The sequence below is a fragment of the Callithrix jacchus genome, chromosome 19 (assembly GCF_049354715.1).
Source record: "Callithrix jacchus isolate 240 chromosome 19, calJac240_pri, whole genome shotgun sequence".
In the NCBI taxonomy this organism is placed as follows: domain Eukaryota; kingdom Metazoa; phylum Chordata; class Mammalia; order Primates; family Cebidae; genus Callithrix; species Callithrix jacchus.
Window position 1 is genome coordinate 32,629,112 of NC_133520.1, and position 17,608 is coordinate 32,646,719.

General features: G+C 44.4%; 1 protein-coding gene and 1 long non-coding RNA gene across 3 annotated transcripts in view; one reads left to right on the forward strand and one right to left on the reverse strand.

Moving 5' to 3' along the window:
* The window catches only part of LOC118149517 (uncharacterized), a 62,274-nt gene extending 45,843 nt beyond the window's left edge, over window positions 1-16,431 (forward strand). The window contains exon 3 of the long non-coding RNA XR_008478018.2: window positions 16,298-16,431. This is a non-coding gene — a long non-coding RNA (uncharacterized LOC118149517). The remainder of the gene's footprint in view (window positions 1-16,297) is intronic.
* Window positions 7,870-17,608, reverse strand: part of DSTYK (dual serine/threonine and tyrosine protein kinase) — a 66,638-nt gene continuing 56,899 nt past the window's right edge. For both annotated transcript variants that reach the window (XM_035281485.3, XM_035281484.3), the window contains exons 11-13: window positions 15,635-15,749; window positions 13,477-13,611; window positions 7,870-13,028 (exon numbers count right to left, since the gene is read on the reverse strand). In XM_035281485.3, coding sequence (XP_035137376.1) covers window positions 12,841-13,028; window positions 13,477-13,611; window positions 15,635-15,749 — 438 coding nt within the window. In that variant the 3' untranslated portion in view covers window positions 7,870-12,840. The remainder of the gene's footprint in view (window positions 13,029-13,476; window positions 13,612-15,634; window positions 15,750-17,608) is intronic.

The window sequence follows — 17,608 nt, forward strand, 5'->3', positions numbered from 1 at the left end:
CACACAGACACACAGACACACACAGGCATACACACAGAGAGAGAGATTTTAAGAACTTGAGGAACTGGTTCACATGACTGTGGGAACCAGCAAGTCTGAAATTTTTGGGACAGGCTTGGGCAGACTGGAAATTTCAGCAGGAGTCATTGTTGCAGTCTTGAGTCTGAAGGCAAAATTTCTTCCTCTTCTCTGAACTTTAGTCTTTTATCTTAAGTCCTTCAGCTGATTGAAAGAGGCCCATCCACATTATGGGGGGTAATCTACTTTACTCAAACTCCATAGATTTAGATGTTAACAACATATTAAAAACTTCACAGCATCTGGCTTGGTGTGTTTTGTTTTTGTTTTTGTTTTTTTTGAGATTGAGTTTTGCTCTTGTTACCCAGGCTGGAGTACAATGGCGTGATCTTGGCTCACCACAACCTCCACTTCCTGGGATCAGGCAATTCTCCTGTCTCAGCCTTCTGAGTAGCTGGGATTACAGGCACGCGCCACCATGCCCAGCTAATTTTTTGTATTTTTAGTAGAGACGGGGTTTCACCATGTTGACCAGGATGGTCTCGATCTCTTGACCTCGTGATCCACCCGCCTCGGCCTCCCGAAGTGCTGGGATTACAGGAGTGAGCCACTGCACCCGGCCCTTTGTTTTCACCACTTTGACCAACTGTGCTTATCTTTGACTGCATGAAAGGAAATAGAAGAGGGAACAGAGCTGGATTCTGCTGGCAGAGAGAGATCTCATGACAATGATACTGTCCATCATAATAACATCTATTTGCAGCCCAGTTTAGTAACTCATGCCTGTAATCCCAGCACTTTGGGAGGCTCAGGAGGGGGGATCCCTTGAGCTCTGGAGTTTGAGACCAGCCTGGGCAACATGGTGAATCCCAATCTCTACAAAAAAATACAAAAAATTAGCTGCCACTCATGGTGGTACACATCTGTAGTCTCAGCTACTCAGGGGGCTGAGGTGGGAGGATTGCTTGAGCTTGGGAAGTCGAGGCTGCAATGAACTGAGATTGCAACACTGCACTCCAGTCTGAGTCACAGAGAGAACCCCATCTCAAAAAAAGAAAATCTATTTGCGTCCTTATTTTATTCATGTCTGTCACCCAACAGACATAAGCTCTATGTTCCCTGTCTGGTTCTGCACCCCTGCTAACCCCTAGGGTCCACCAAGGGTAGACAAGTCATTGTCAGATATTCACAATGGCCCTGAGAGACTGGATTCATTTCCTAAATTTACAGATTAAGAAAGTGAGGCTCAACAGGCGCAATGGCTCACGCCTGTAATCCCAGCACTTTGGGAGGCCAAGGTGGGCAGATCATCTGAGGTCAGGAGTTCAAGACCAGCCTGGCCAACGTGGTGAAACCCTCTCATCTCTACCAAAAAAATGCAAAAATTAGCTGGGCAATGTGGTGCGCACCTGTAATCCCAGCTACTCAGGAGGCTGAGGCAGGAGAATCACTGAAACCCGGGAGGCAGAGGTTGCAGTGGGCAGAGATCGGGCCACTGCACTCTAGCCTGGGCAACAAGAGTGAAACTCCATCTCAAAAGAAAAAAAGAAAAACAAAGTGAGGCTCGCCGGGTGTGGTGGCTCATGCCTATAATCCCAGCAATTTGGGAGGCCGAGGCAGGTGGATCACCTGAGGTCAGGAGTTTGAGACCAGCCTGTTCAACATGGCAAAATCCCATCTCTACTAAAAATAAAAAATCAGCTGGGTCTGGTGGCGCATGCCTGTAATCTCAGTTACTGCAGAGGCTAAGGCAAGAGAATTGCTTGAACCCGGGGGGTGGAGGTTGCAGCGAGCCGAGATCGCACCACTGCACTCTAGCCTGGGCCATAAGAGCAAAAGTCCACCTAAAACAAAAAGAAGAAAGAGAGGCTCAGGTCCGGCACACTGGCTCACACCCGTAATCCTAGCACTTTGGGAAGCTGACGTGGGAGGATCATTTGAGTTCGGGAGTTGGAGACTGGCCTAGGCAACATAGGGAAAACTTGTCTCTACAAATAAAAAAATTAGCTGGGTGTGGTGGTGTGTACTTGTGATCCCAGCTACTTGGAAGGCCAGAGGATTGTCTGAGCCCGGGAGGCTGAGGCTGCAGTGAACCATGATCATATCACTGCACTCCTGCCTGGGTGACAGAGTGAGACCCTGTCTCAAAAGTAATAATAATAAAAAAAAAAATAAGAAAGTAAGGCTCAGGGGTTAAGGATTTTCCCTGAAGTCACACAGCCCATGGGTGGCAGAGTAGGACTGGAACAGAGATATGTGAAAACTTAATTTACTGTTAAAAGGAATGGAGGCTGGGTCTGGTGGCTAACACCTACAATCCCAGCAGTTTGGGAGGCTGAGGCAGATGGATTACTGTAGGTCAGGAGTTCAAGACCAGCCTGGCCAACATGGTCAGACCCTGTCTCTACTAAAAATACAAAATTAGCTGGGCCAACAGTGGTGATACAAAAGTGGTGGCGGGTGCCTGTAATCCCAGCTTCTTGGGAGGCTGAGGCAGGAGAATCGCTTGAACCTGGGAGGCAGAGGTTGCAGTGAGAGAAGATCGTGCCATTGCACTCCAGCCTTGGCAAAAAGAGCAAAATTCTGTCTGAAAAACAAACAAAAAGGAATGGGAAGTAGTGTGGGAAGATGTGGCTCCTGAGAGGAAACAGGGGGCTAGAGTGAGGGGGAGGAAGGAAAGGATCTCCACAGCGCTCAGTCCTCTCCATCTGTGGTCAGCAGAGCAGGGTGTAGGACAGGCAGTGACTTTCTGCATGGAGCTCACCTTCTCCAGTGGAGCCAAGGACGTGTGGAAACTAGGCTCCATCCGGTGACCTCTGATCCCCTGGAAGCAAAGCAGGCCCTGATCATGGTAATGCTTGCCCAAAATTCTATTTTCTGATATGAAGATGAATATACCAGCTGCTTGTGGTTGTTTTCAGTGTCTGCCTTGTATGACTTTTTCTATTATTTTATGTTCTTTCTTATTAAGTTTTATGTGAATCTCTAGTTAATAGAATACACTGGATTTCATTTTTTATCCAGACTCTTGTTTTGTTTTTGTTTTTTTGAGGCAGAGTCTTGCTTTTGTCACCCAGGCTGGAATGCAATGGCGTGATCTTGGCTCCCTGCAACCTCCGCCTCCCAGTTTCAAGCGATTATCCTGCCTCAGCCTTGCGAATCTCTGGACTACCAGAGTCCGCCACCACACCCAGCTAATTTTTATATTTTTAGTAAAGACAGGGTTTCGCCATGTGGGCCAGGCTGGTCTCAAACTCCTGACCTCAAATGATCTGCCCACCTTGGCCTCCCCAAGTGCTAAGATTACAAGCATGAGCCACCAACCCAGCCCATCAGAATTTATGAGGACATTACATATACTCCTTTGACAGTATCAAATAGTAAATAATAATTTTTTAAAATTATAGCAAATTCTGCTCAATAAAACGTCTTAGACTAACCACTGTGTTTCTCCATGGCCCCAGCTTGGAACCTGGAGCAGTTCCCGTTATTTTCAGAGCCAGTGGCTTCACATTGAGCCTGGCATTTGCCCCATTACCTCCTAATCTCCTGCTTCAACACATAGAAAGGCTCTGATTTCTAGACGCTTGAGTGTCTTTGTGATTCATGGGAAAACCATGCTGAGAAAACAAGGGAGGAAGGAAAGAGAGAGGAAATAGAAGCCAAAGTGGTCTTCACAGGTTGAAAAACACTCCAGAGATTCAGAAATGTCCTTCCCAGGGACCAAGTTGTGGCCCCGATGTGTCAGGCCCCAATCTGCCAATCTTCTTTCATGACTTTGCCTCCCAGTAGTTCCAGAAGGGTGGCTGTGGAGGTCAAGCAGCCCAAGAGGTGAACTGTAGCCCATCTGTCACCTGGCGCCAGCCCTGAATTTAGGTCCCTTTTCTAACTTCTCTTTGATTACTTTTCAGGAGTTACATCTCCTCCAATGAAAGTAGTTTTTAGGGAGCAGGCAAATTTAGGTGCCTGCCTCCCAACATGGAATCTGAAGTGGACAGATCCTTCCAGTTCTGAACCTATGTAAAGCTGGAGGATGGGCCTGGGACCTATGCTGGGCCAGTCGAGAAAACTCATCCTGGCTGCCAACTCATGAAGGAGTAAAGATGGTTTATCGCAGCCTTAGAGAGGCGTTTGCAAAAGTTGGCAGAGCTGCTCTGGTTTCCGCCTACTGATTCTGTGAGTCTGATCTTCCAGTTCCTATTGATTTTTTGAGGTGCTAGTATTTTTCCAACATGTATTTCCTTTCTCCTAAATTAGCCAGGATTCATTTTCTTAAATACTAGATGTTCATGGCAGATCTAGCAATACAGAAATTCCATACCCTGAAAGTTAGAAGTTGACTCTTTAGAAAAACCACTATTATCAGTTTGATTTAAACATTTACACTTCTTTTTTCTGTGCACTATACATGCAGATGGACTAAATCTCTATATAATTTGGGGTTATAGGGAACAAAGGGATTTTTATCAAAAAATGGGTTATGTTATATATATTCTTTTTTTTTTTTTTTAAATAGAGATGAGGGTTCACCATGTTGGCCAGGCTGGTCTTGAACTCCTGACCTCAGGTAATTCACCTGCCTCAGCCTCCCAAAGTGCTAAAGATTACAGGCGTGAGCCACTGCAAACGGCCTTTTTTTTTTTTTTCAGATGGAGTCTTGCTCTGTTGCCCAGGCTAGAGTGTGGTGGCATGATCTCAGCTCACTGCAACCTCTGCCTCCCAGGTTCAAGTGATTCTCCTGCCTTAGCCTCTGGAAGAGCTGGGGTCACAGGCATGCACTACCACACCCAGCTAATTTTTGTATTTTTAGTAGAGATCCTATTGGCCACGCTGGTCTTGACTACTGACCTGAGGTGATCTGCCCACCTTGGCCTCTGAAAGTACTAGGATTACAGGCATGAGCAGGCCAAGCCACTGTGCTTAGCCTCTGGTTTGATTTTTGTTTACATATACATCTTTCCTATGCCTGGACTTTTTTTTTTCACATGACATTTTAAATCTTTTTTTCCTCAGGTGGTGATATGATTTGAATGCATGTGTCCCTCCGAAATTCATATGTTGGAACTCAAACCCCAAACTATTCAGAGGTGGGGCCTTTGGGAAGTGATTAGGCCAGGATGGCTTAGCCCTCATGGATGGGATTAATGGCACTATAAAGAGGCTCAAGAGAGCTGCCTAGTTCTCCAATCTCTTCTGCCATGTGAGGACAGCATTAGTCTCCTGAAGGACACTGCAACAAGGTGCCATCTTGGAAGCACAGAGCAGTCCTTAGCAGATACTGACCCTGCTGGCACCTTGATCATGAACTTCCCAGCTCCCAAAACTGTGAGAAATACGTTTCTGTTATTTCTAAGTTACCTGGTCTGTGGTATTTTGTTACAGTAGCAGGAAAAGACTAAGACAAGGAGATAGCCAACTTTACTGACTCATTTTTTTTTTTCATGGATTTGAAATGCTACCTTCGAAATATACCAAGGATGGGTGTGGTGGCCCAGGCCTATAATCCCAGCACTTTGGGAGGCCAGATTACCTGAGGTCAGGGTTTGGAGACCAGCCTGGCCAACATGGGAAAACCCTGTCTCTACTAAAAATACAAAAATTAGCTGGGCGTGGTGGTGCGTGCCTGTAATCCCAGCCACTTGGGAGGCTGAGGTAGGAGAATAGCTTGAACCCAGGAGGCAGAAGTTGCAGTGAGCTGAGATCATACCATTGCACTCCAGCCTGAGAGAGAGAGAGAGAGAGAGAGAGAGAGATTCTGTCTCACAAAAACCTAAAATTAAAATATACCAAGGAACAGGCTCTCCCTAGAAGGGCCACAGGAGGCCTCAGTTAGTGCTTGTCCCCCACGGTAATTGTACTCCAAAAGAGGTTATTCAGTTAGCACTTCATGGACTCCTTGGGATTTTGGTAAAGGCAGAAATTTTGAGATTGAACATAATAACGTCCAGAAGTGGCTGGGCGCAGTGGCTCACGCCTGTAATCCCAGCACTTTGGGAGGCCGAGGTGGGTGGATCACTTGAGGCCAGAAGTTTGAGACCAGCTTGGCCAACATGGTGAAACCCCGTCTCTAAAAAAATAACAATAATAATAATAATAATGTTCAGAAGCTTGAACCCCACCCAAATATAGGATCGAGAAGGCCAGCCAAGTTGCCCTATTCAGGGCACATGTCTACTGAGGGACGTGTTCTTGAAAAAGCATGCCCAATCTGAAAATGTGCATATCACAAGCTATTTTTTTCTAAAGTAATAAGGGAAAGGGAAAAGGTGAAGAGGACTCAGTAACACTGAACTGCCTAAGAAAATACAGGGCATAGGCATATAAGATGGGATATATTTAACTGTGAAGGGTGGCTGGAGTTAGTAGGGAGTTTCACAAGTGCTAAGAGGCTTATTTGGGCTGGGTGCATGGCTTACACCTGTAATCCCAGCCCTTTGGGAGACTGAGGCAGGAGGATTGCTGGAGCCCAGGAGTTTGAGACCAGCCTGGGCAACATGGCCAGACCCCATCTCTTAAACAAACAAAAACAGCCAGGCATGATGGCATGTATCTGTGGTCTGGGTACTCAGGAGGCTGAGGGAGAAGACTGCTTGAGCCCAGGAGGTTAAGGCTACCATGAGCCATGTTTGTGCCACTGCACTCCAGACTGGGCAATAGCAAGAGCAAGACACCATCTCCAAAATAAAAATTAAAAAGGCTTATCTGCATTATTAGCACTACACTCTAACCAACTGAGCTAACCTGCCTCACTTGTATTAAATAAATGACTATTGGCCGGGTGTGGTGGCTCATGCCTATAATCCCAGCACTGTGGGAGGCCGAGGCGGGTGGATCACAAAGTCAAAAGATCGAGACCATCCTGGCTCAACGAAGTGAAACCCCGTCTCTACTAAAAATACAAAAATTAGCTGGGCATGGTGGTGCGCACCTGTAGTCCCAGCTACTTGGGAGACTGAGGCAGGAGAATTACTTGAACCCAGAAGGTGGAGGTTGCAGTGAGCTGAGATCGTGCCATTACACTCCAGTCTGGGTAACAACAGCGAAACTCCGTCTCAAATAAATAAGTAAGTAAGTAAATAAATAAATAAATAATGACTATTGTGTGGGTGTGGGCTGGGAACCATTGAAATCAACCTCAAGGAGCAGGTACATACCAACTACTTAAGATGTGCTGCCATCTGCTGGTCAACCTTGTGTTGCAGTCAAACCAAAAATAGTCATAGCAAAAAATAACAGTCACACCAGCCCGACATGGTATGACAACCAAAAACAAACCAAAGCAAACACACCTCATGCTGCATGTTGACCTTCCCTGGTGACTACAGGTGGTGCCCCTTGGCGGTGGCCCATGGTGGTACCTGTCAGGCACTGCTGAGCAAGCAAATACCAGCACTAGGGTGGGCCTAAGTAGAACATTCAAAATACACTACATGCAGATAGACCAGCATAAGATTCTGTGCCCAGTTCCCTCACAGTGTAATAAAGAGTAGCTAGGTTCGTATATGAACTTGCAGTGATGCAGGTTCTTGCTTAAAAGAAGCTGGAAAAAAGGGTGTCACCCAGGATAGGGTCTGGCAGATATACTGCTATCATCTCGCCCCTTTTCACCACTAACCTATCTCCCATTCCCTTGCCCCACCCACCAGTAGTGGTGATGTAAAGTACCCAGAGGCCAAGAGCCACAGTGGCTGGGGAGGGCCCCTGATGGGAGAGGAACATGTTCCATCCATCTCTCCTAAGGCAAACTGAGAGACACTGACTGCAGGTCACAGTGGAAATGGAATGGATTAGGGAATGTCCTGTTTCTATGGAAAATGAGGTAAGGGAAAACCAAAACCAAACAGAAACCTAAAACGTTAATGTGATCTTTATTATACAGCACATCTGGTATTTGTGTATCCCAACAAGTATACAGAATAATCTATAAAACCAAACCCAACCCCTTCAAAATTACACTAATGAAGGCTAACCCAGAGTCGCGTCTCTTCAAAATGCACACAACACGGTAACAATACTATGGAAAAAGCCAGGTAGCGCAAGAAAGGAGAGAGGACAGAGACTGAAGTGTGTGCCAAAGTCACTTTCTTTTGTTATTGCACTTTTATTCTACACACTTAGTATGTTACACTTTTAACACTGTAATAAACATTAGTCCTTTAAAACAAACGAAAAACATTACATGAAGACAAAAGACAACAGGCTGTCCAGACCAATTTTCTTTTCAACCACCTGGCAGGGTGGCCTTCCCAATGCTAGGTGTCCTGAATGTGCCTCTGAGATCACCTCAGTTGGACTGGATGTTAGCAAAGCAGATGAAGTTAAAACAAAACTCTCTTAAGAACAGTAGTGCTACTGGAAACCTCCAGGGAAGTTTGCAATACAAGTGTCTCAGGCCACTCCCTCCTTACCCACTTCAACATCAAACAAGCTCTACTCATCCTACCCCCATATTTGGAAGGATTAACCTTTCTTTTCCTTTTCCTTTTTATTTTGAGACGGAGTCTTGCTCTGCTGCCCAGGCTGTGAGTGCAGTGGTGCAATCTTGGCTCACTGTGGCCTCTGCCTCCTGGGTTCAAGCGATTCTCCTGCCTCAGCTTCCCAAGTAGCTGGGACTACAGGTGCCCACCACCACGCCTGGCTAATTTTTTCTATTTTTAATAGAGATGGGGTTTCACCATGTTGGCCAGGCTGATCTCGAACTCCTGATATCTGGTTTTAAAAAGTGGGTTACTTGATCCAGAAAATCTAAAAGCTTTGGAAACTCAAGGAAAGCAACTACTCTTCTGGCAGTGGACTCTTCCAGGGTTGTAACCCCCTCTGATGCAATATGGATGGACTAGGGAGGTTTCCTGACGATCCAAATGGAATACCAAGCATGTCATCATCTCTCCAAAGCAAAGCCAAAGGAGGCCTTAACTTCCCAAAGTGCTACTGTCATCACCAATTCTCCTGGGCCTCCCAGTGCTACCTAATATGCCAAAGCCAAAAAATAAAGTGTCATTCAGTGCAGTTGTCACTTTGCAGCCCTGCAACCCCGAGGCACTTCTTCCATCAGGAAGAACACTTTGTGACCCTTCTCTAGCAGCTCAAGCAAAGACACAAAAATGCATTTGAGAGCTAACGGGTACTAGTTGAAAGCTCTTACAAGTCCCCTTTTTCTATCTGTGGTGGGAATGCATTCTTTCCTCTACTGCTTCCTTGAATTTTAGTGTTAAAAATTAGGAGAAGCTGCTGCCTAGGCTCTGTCCCCTTGAAGTAGATGGAGTCAAAAGTGACTCTCTTTGGTCTGGGAACAACCAGCACAGTCCTCCTGTGAAGCGCTTGCTCAACCAATGAGCTACTCTTTGCAGAGGATCAAGGAATTAAGGTGTGCCTGGGGAAACCCCACCCAAATGAGCCGTGCCAGACTGCCCTTGCCATCAGCTCTAGAGGCACAGGGTCAGCCATTCCAGGGCCCCAGGCACCACGATTTCTCCTGACTGCTCTGCAGGAAGGCCCCTCACTCGGTTCTGAAGTGAAATGAGTGACCAGACTTCAAGCTGTGGCCATTAAAAATGGCCAGGTCACGGCTTTCAAGCTGCGGTAAACTGCCCTAATTATGTTGATTAGAAGGACAGAACACAGTAAGGGTCATTCTTTCATGCCATCCTTTCTCCTCCTCCAGCCACAGTCTCACCTCACCACTTGGGAACACGTACAACTAAAGCTGGGAGGTAAAATCTTTAGGACTTTAGTCATGCCAAGCCCTCTATAGCCCAACTGCTGCCAGACTTCTTTGAAAACCTAGTGTCTGCCCAAGTAATATACAATACAGTACATTTCATGACATCCCATCACTTATAAGAATGGATGCCAAGGAACAAAGAAGCCCAAATTAGCTGACAATGTTAAAAAACAAAAGCAAAGGCTACATACGCTATGCACACGTATACCTGCACTCAGCCTGCTGAGTATTTAAATAACATCCCCAAATATCCATATGTGGACTTTGGCTGGCCTAGAGACTTTCAAGAATATTTTTCACCTTTTCTCAAAATACTTTTTTTTAAGAAAATGAACTGTAACACAACTACTCATTTCCTTATTTACATTAGTCCCTCCCTTCCACCCTCCCCACTGGGGAAAAAAGTATTGGAGAATCTGCTAGAGAACTGGTATCTGATAACAGACTAAGCCATGGGGTAAACTGAAAAGGGACTCTGGGTAGGGGAAAACAAATCTAACCTCCCATATGTGAATGGGAGTATGAGCTAAGACTTCCAAAGAATGCTAGGAATGTGACCTTCAGAATGTAAGCGCAGACTTAGCTTGAATCAAAAGAAGACAGTCTGAAAGGGAACTATATAAGACTTTTCCTAAAATTTCACACACAACAGACTTACAATGATTTTCCAGCAAGTAGAGAGTACTTACGCCTCCTTTCTTGACACCTGACTTCCTGGAAGCCCCACCATCGTTCCCAGGACCGCGAGTTAGTGCTGAGAATAGAGTACTTGAAGTATCGCTAAATAGGTGGTCAGAGTTCTAAGAATATACTGAACATCCGACCAAAACAAAGCTAGAGCCTGTAGAGCCCAAAGGCATGGGGTCAGTTACTTTATCATTTGCAGGTAAAAAGGTTATTAGCACTACATGGGGTTTCTGAAAGGCTCCAAGAGCTTAGGGAGCTACTATGCTCAAACATATGACCCGAGCCCAGGATAGCCAAAGAGTTAAAAGTTATATGAAAGACCCCATTTATACACCATTAATATTTAAAAGATGATCATTCTGTCACAGACAATCCTAGAAAATCCCAGCAGCAAATGTGCGACTCATCTTTTTTTTTTTTTTTTTTTTTTGAGACAGTCTTGCTCTGTTGCCCAGGCTGGAGTGCAGTGGCGTGATATCGGCTCATTACAACCTCCACCTCCCGGGTTCAAGTGATTCTCCTGCCTCAGACTCCCAAGTAGCTGGGACTACAGGCATGCGCCACCATGCCTGGCTAATTTGCAACTCATCCTATATACCCACCCGGGGACCTGTTTTACAAACTCTGCAGCTGGACATAAGGGCCAGACCACAGTTATTGGGGATTAGGCAGATGGAGAGAGGCTACTCACTTCCAGTGTCTACTCCTTTGTCTACCTGTTTTTTGGAATCTAATGGACCAGTTTGGCTGAGGAAGGCTTGAAGTGAAGTGCATCTGAGATGCACCAGTATTTAAATTGTTCCCCTTCCTCTGCCTAGAATCAGAATTTCTCTCCTCAAGCACACCTCACGAGGAACTCTCCAAAAGACCACCCACCTGCCTCCCACCTTTCAGGGAAGCTTCCTGGCACACAGGGGTGAGGTGCACACACAAACAACTACCAGAGGAGGGTTTTTCTCTTGCTTCTGGTTCTTTTCTAACAGATTATATTTAAAATAAGGTAAAAAGAAGGAACAAATTGCAGGAGAAACCTTGGTTAAAAAGCTCATTAATCACGTTTTTAAAACATCAGTGTGTAAGATTTAAACACAAAAAGTTTCTGATTGTGTTAAGTTTTGAAAACAAGCTGCTTTTCTTCTAGTATGTTTGCACGCAGGCCATGGCCTCCAATCACCTCCCACCTCTCAGGTCTCACCCAAATACTTCTCATTGGGTTGGTTTTACTCAGACGCTCACTCTTAAGTACCATGTTATCTGGAGCTTTTCCACTTTGAGATGAAAAGAGGTAAACAAAAGAAAAGACCCAAAGGTAAAAGGACAGATTCTGTTCTGGTGTTAGCAGTAACTCCAAATCCAATAACTTCTGTGTGTATGTCTATATATAGATAGATATATAAACACACACGTGTATATACATATACACAAACACATATGCAACACGTTTTTGGTTTTTTTTTTGAGACTGAGTCTTACCCTGTTGCCCAGGTTAAAGTGCAATGGCACGATCTTGGGTCACTGCAACCTTTGCCTCCCAGGTTCAAGCGATTCTCCTGCCTCAGCCTCCTGAGTACCTGGCACTACAGGCACCCACCACCACGCCCAGCTAGTTTTTTGTATCTTTAGTAGAGACAGGGTTTTACCATTTGGCCAGGCTGGCCTTGAACTACTGATCTCCTGATCTGCCCACCTCAGCCTCCCAAAGTGCTGGGATTACAGGCATGAGCCACCGTGCCTGGTTTTCTCTCTCTTTTCAGGGCCTCTTGGTGATGTAACAGTGAAACCCTCCCCCAGAAACCAGGGATATGTGGTCCTATAAATGTAAACACACTGGCACTATGAGGAACAGATAGCACTATTTCTAGCTCCCTCACTGGGGCTTCTGACCATTGCAACCTGAGATCCCTGGCTGCGAGCAGCAGAATCCAGACATCCACAAGTTATTGTTTTTATCCCTACGTTTTCATAATCCCAGAACTAAGCTCAAATTTTCTGAGTCCTGACTAAACTATTCCTAGAGAAAGCCAAAAATCATGAGAATGAGACTTTTTAACACTATTGCCACTGCAGTGTCCCGCTTGTTGTCTTAAAAGCATATACAGTGAAAAGACCATGGTAGTAACATCTGCCTCCTTTTCATTTGTGAGACCAGAACATCACATTCCTCAGCTTTTACACACCTTAGACACTTTTTTGCTAAAGGCTTGGGGCTTCAGTGAGCTGCTGAATATGCTCAGTCATCCATCTCTTCACTGTCCAGGAGTCATCCCTGCCTGGGAAGGTTTCAAGTTTCCCAGCAAGCACCAGTTCCCATGGGAGTGTGTCCTATAGTGAATAAATGTCAAATTCTCCCCATGGCCAAAAGGTGAAGGGGAAGGAAAGAAAGAGAAAGTGAAAGAGAAAGGTCTTTGCTTTCAAGTAGAATCATCTAGTCCTCTGTTTGGCTGCTCAGAATTGGACTTGCAGAGTCTGTCCATGATGCCCTGGAGCATAGGCTGGACAATGCCCAAGAGAGGCCTCTTCAAGGGGTCGCCATCCCAACAGGCTTCCATCAACTGCCAGCACTCCTCATCAAACACAGGAAGACGTTCTGGGCGAGCCCCTAGAGAAAGGAGCATGGAAACAAGACCACAGTGAGAGGGACCCAGCACAACAGAAGCATGACCAGCCCAAAGGCTGACTTCCCAGTCGGGCTCAGGATACGAAAGAATGCAAGGAGTTTTGGCTTCAGTTGCAAACATCCAGGTTAGAACCTAACAGTAAGAGCGATTTAAAAAAAAAGGAGGAAGAAAAACTGCAACGCATTGGCATATGAAGTTGAAGAATCAGAAATTTTTTTTACAAAAGACTTTTTTGAGACAGTTCAATAAAAAGTTTCCTGGATGCAAAGGTTGACTTAAATATCTTTTCTGGATTCATGACAGTTTAAATGCGTCTATGGCCCTGCTATGGAGTGGCCAGAAAGGATAACAGCAGGCCCTGCGACACTGCCTGGGCTCAATCTGGCCTAGCCAGGGGAGTTAGGACAGGGTAGTACATGTGGCTCTTACCCCTCCGCACATTGTTCCAGAGATGATCTTTGCTAGCACACCTCTCAAATGCCTCAGGGAGCTTGACAGAGCCTGAGCAGATATACCAGAAAAGAATTCCAAAAGCGTAGACATCCACGGAATTATCGTACTTCCCTGATGGCAAGAAAGCATGAAACATAATGAGCCACGGAAAGGCAGGCAGCAGCATCCACACCACCTTGCCTCAGTAGAGGTTTAGCTTTTTCCCAGGCTTTTAACATCTATTATCTCTCAGTAACAACCCTGTCAGGTAGGCAGGCCGCATTTATAATGTCCATTTCATAATACAATCAACTAAGACATTGGGAGGCCATAGAGCAATACTAAGAGAGCCAAGCCTAGAAAGTGACAAAGGAGAAGGAAAATAAGGCCTTTCATTCTGCTAGGACAGTCAAAAGGATTAATCCCAAAAGGTCATATTAGGAAAATAAAGTTGGGAATATAGGTGGGTAGGTATGTTGGAACCAGAATATGATTATTTTTAAAGTCAGACAGAAGAGTCTGGATTCAGTGAGCAGCAGGAAGTCATTTATGCTTTAGAGTAGGAGGTGACATGAAGAACACAATATTTTAGAAAGATGATTCTGACAGCAATAGGGTGGACTGCGATAGAAACAATAAAAGGAATTTAAGTATGAAGTAGTCAAAATAGAATAATAGCAGCGGGATTAGAAAGTTTTTTTAAAAAAAGTAAATCTAGAGAAAGAAAAATGAAGACAGTCTACTTGGTTCAGATGTAGAGCATGACCACAGCTGTCTCAGTATCGCCTAATCCTTACATGTATCACTCAGGAAAGGGCTGGGGGAAGACTGGTGCATGAAATGAAAGAAAGTTAAATATATCGCTAGTTTTAACTCTTACCAATACTAATAACTGACCAGGGATTACCTTCCTCTCTTCCCTGGCAACAGAACAAGCATTCCCATCACTTGGGCTCAAAACCTTGGAGTCATCTTTTGGTCATCCTTTTCTGTTCACTAACCATATCAAGTTAGCACCAAACTCTTGCCCATTCTTCCTCTGAATTAATCTTGAGTTTCTCACATTTGTTTGTTTCAGCACTAATACCAGCTTAATCCTGGATGCAACCATAGAAGACCAGCTATCTGGTTTTCTCACCTTGGTTCTTCCCAATCAAATCATCTTTACCTACTGTTGCTAAGCTCATCTTCATAAATGTTTTCCTTTCTCCCCTACTCAAAAGCTTGGTAGTGCCTTAAGTCTTGCACAACAAGCCTTGATTCTTTTGTGGGAATTTCAAGCTCAATATATTTTTATCTCCAACCTTGTTTGCTACTATTCCCCAATGGATTTCTTTCATGTCATGCTTATTTCTATTCTGGATTTTCGTCATTATTTCCCCTTCTTTAGCCTCTAGAATTTTCTCTCCTTCATGCTACAGGGTTGTACTATGGAGACAGAATATCTTGGACTTAAATCACAGCTCCATTACCTTTTAGCTCAATGTTTTTGGGAGTACATTTCTTCATCAATCTGGTCTCAACTTTATCCATTAAATGGACATAAAAATCCATCAATATCACAGAACTAAACAAAATATATGAAAAATCTAACTATACTGCCTAGCTCAAGGTATATACTTACTAAGTTCCCTTCCCACCTACTAGTTTCCCAGATCTGACTCAAATTCTACTCAAAATCTCACCTCCATCACAAAACCACCAAATATTTCCACCTTCATTTACTCCTTCTCTAAACACCAACAGCACATTATATGCCAGTTAATTTAGCACCTAATCACACACTGTGTTGTACTGCTTCCGATTTTACCTCTCAATATATCTCTAAGTCAACTATAAGCTCTTTAATGTAGAGGACAACTCCTATTACACAGGAGTTATTCAGTCCATACTTTATGATTAGATAATTGGCTGACTGTGGCACTAACAACCCAGAGGGATGTCCAAATGATGACTCCTATTTGCACTTTTTCTTTCTTATTCCTTTACCTCTGCACTTTCCCCTCCACTTGCCTTAGGTAGGTCTCCCTGATTTAGTTTCTCCCTTGCCTGTATTAGACCTACAGTAGTGATTGTGAAATCTAGCTCAAGGGGTGGCACTCAGGATGAAAGTAATATACCCTGCCCAGACCCACTGCCTGCCCTCCAGCCTTACCTGTGAAAAGTTCAGGGGCCATATGGATTGGTGTCCCCACAATGCTGCCTGACATCATGGCCTCTGGCTTGCAGAATCCTAAGTCAGTGATCTTGGCACGGTTCTGCTTGTCCAGCTGCCAACAAAGCAGGGCAAGAGTCACCTTGTTTTTGATCTGCACACAGCACTGCTGCATACCCAAGCTCAAAGGTAGGTATCCCAAAGTAGGATTATGATCTGAAAAATGAGTCGTCAGGTGATTTCATCCTTGTGCAAACACCAGACTGTGCTTACATGAACCTAGGTGGTATACCTGCTACACCCCTAGGTGATATGTTAATAGTATGGTCTTTTGCTACTAGACTACAAACCTGTACAGAGTGTTACTGTACTGAATACCACAGGCAACAGTAACCGTGGTATTTGTGTATCTAAGCAAACTTAAACACAGAAAAGGTACAGTAAGAAGACGATATAAAAGACAAAAAATGGTATACTTGTAGAGGGCATTTACAATGAATGGAGCTCCCAGAAGTGGGAACTGCTCTGGGTAAGTCAGTGAGTGAGAGGTGAGTGTGAAGGCCTAGGACATTATTACTACAGGCTTTATAAACAGTGTACACTTAGACTACACTTAATTTATTTTTTAAAGTATTTTTCTTTTCTTTTCTTTTTTTTAAACAGATTCTTGCTCTGTTGCCAGGCTGGAGTACAGTGGCACGATCTCAACTCATTACAACCTTCGCCTCCCGGGTTCAATTAATTCTTCTGCCTTAGTCTCCTAAGGAGCTGGGACCACAGGAGCACACCACCATGCCCAGCTAATTTTTGTATTTTTAGTAGAGACAGAGTTTCACTATGTTGGCCGGGATGGTCTCGCTCTCTTGACCCTGTGATCCACCCGCCTCAGCCTCCCAAAGTGCTGGGATTACAGTCACTATGCCCGGCCAAAAGTTTTTCTTCAATAATAAATCAACCTCCACTTACTGTAATTTTACTTTATAAACTTTTATTTTTTAAGCTTTTTGTTTGACCCTTTTATAATAAACACTTAGTTTATAACACAAACACACTGTATAGCTGTACAGAAATATTGTATTTATTAATATCTTTACGCATCCCCCCCCTTTTTTTTTTCTTTTTTTTAGAGACAGGGTTGTACTCTGCCTTCCAGGCTGGAGTGCAGTGGCACAATCACAGCCTTGAACTTTTGGGCTGCCTTGAGCCATATGGCTTCACACCGTGGCTTCCTAAGCAGCTAAGACTACAGTTGTGTGCCATCGTGCCTGTCTGATTTTTTTGATTTTTAGTAGAGATGGGGTCTTTCTCTGTTTTCCAGGCTGGTTATAGGCTTTTTTTCCTATTTTTAATATTTTTTTTTTAACTTTTAAAACTCTTTTGTTAAGAACTGAAACATGGACTTATTAGCCTAGGCCTGCATGGGGTCAGGATCATCCATATCACTGTCTTCCACCGCTACATCCTGTCCCACTGGAAGGTCTTCAGGGACAACACACATGGAGCTGTCACTTCCTATGATAGCAACACCTTCTTCTGGAATTCGTCCTGAGGTCCTGCTGTCCTTACTGGTTTATATATTTACCATGCTATACCTTTTATTGTTATTTTAAAGTATCTAAAAAGTATAAAAAGATTAAAAGTACAGTAAATATATAAACCAATAACATAGCTGTTTCTTATCAAATATTATATACTGTACATAATTGTGCTATACTTTTTTTTTTAATAGAGATGGGGTTTCACCACATTGGTCAGACTGGTCTTGAACTCCTGACCTCAGGTGATCCACCCACCTTGGCCTCCCAAAGTGCTGAGATTAGAGGCGTGAGCCGCCTCACCCGGCCCTGTGCTATACTTTTGTACCGGTAGCTTTGTTCACACCAGCATCACCACACATGGGTATTTCACTGTGCCGCAACATTACGTCAGCTGTTTTTGAGATGGCGTCTTGCTCTGTCTCCCAGGCGGGAGTGC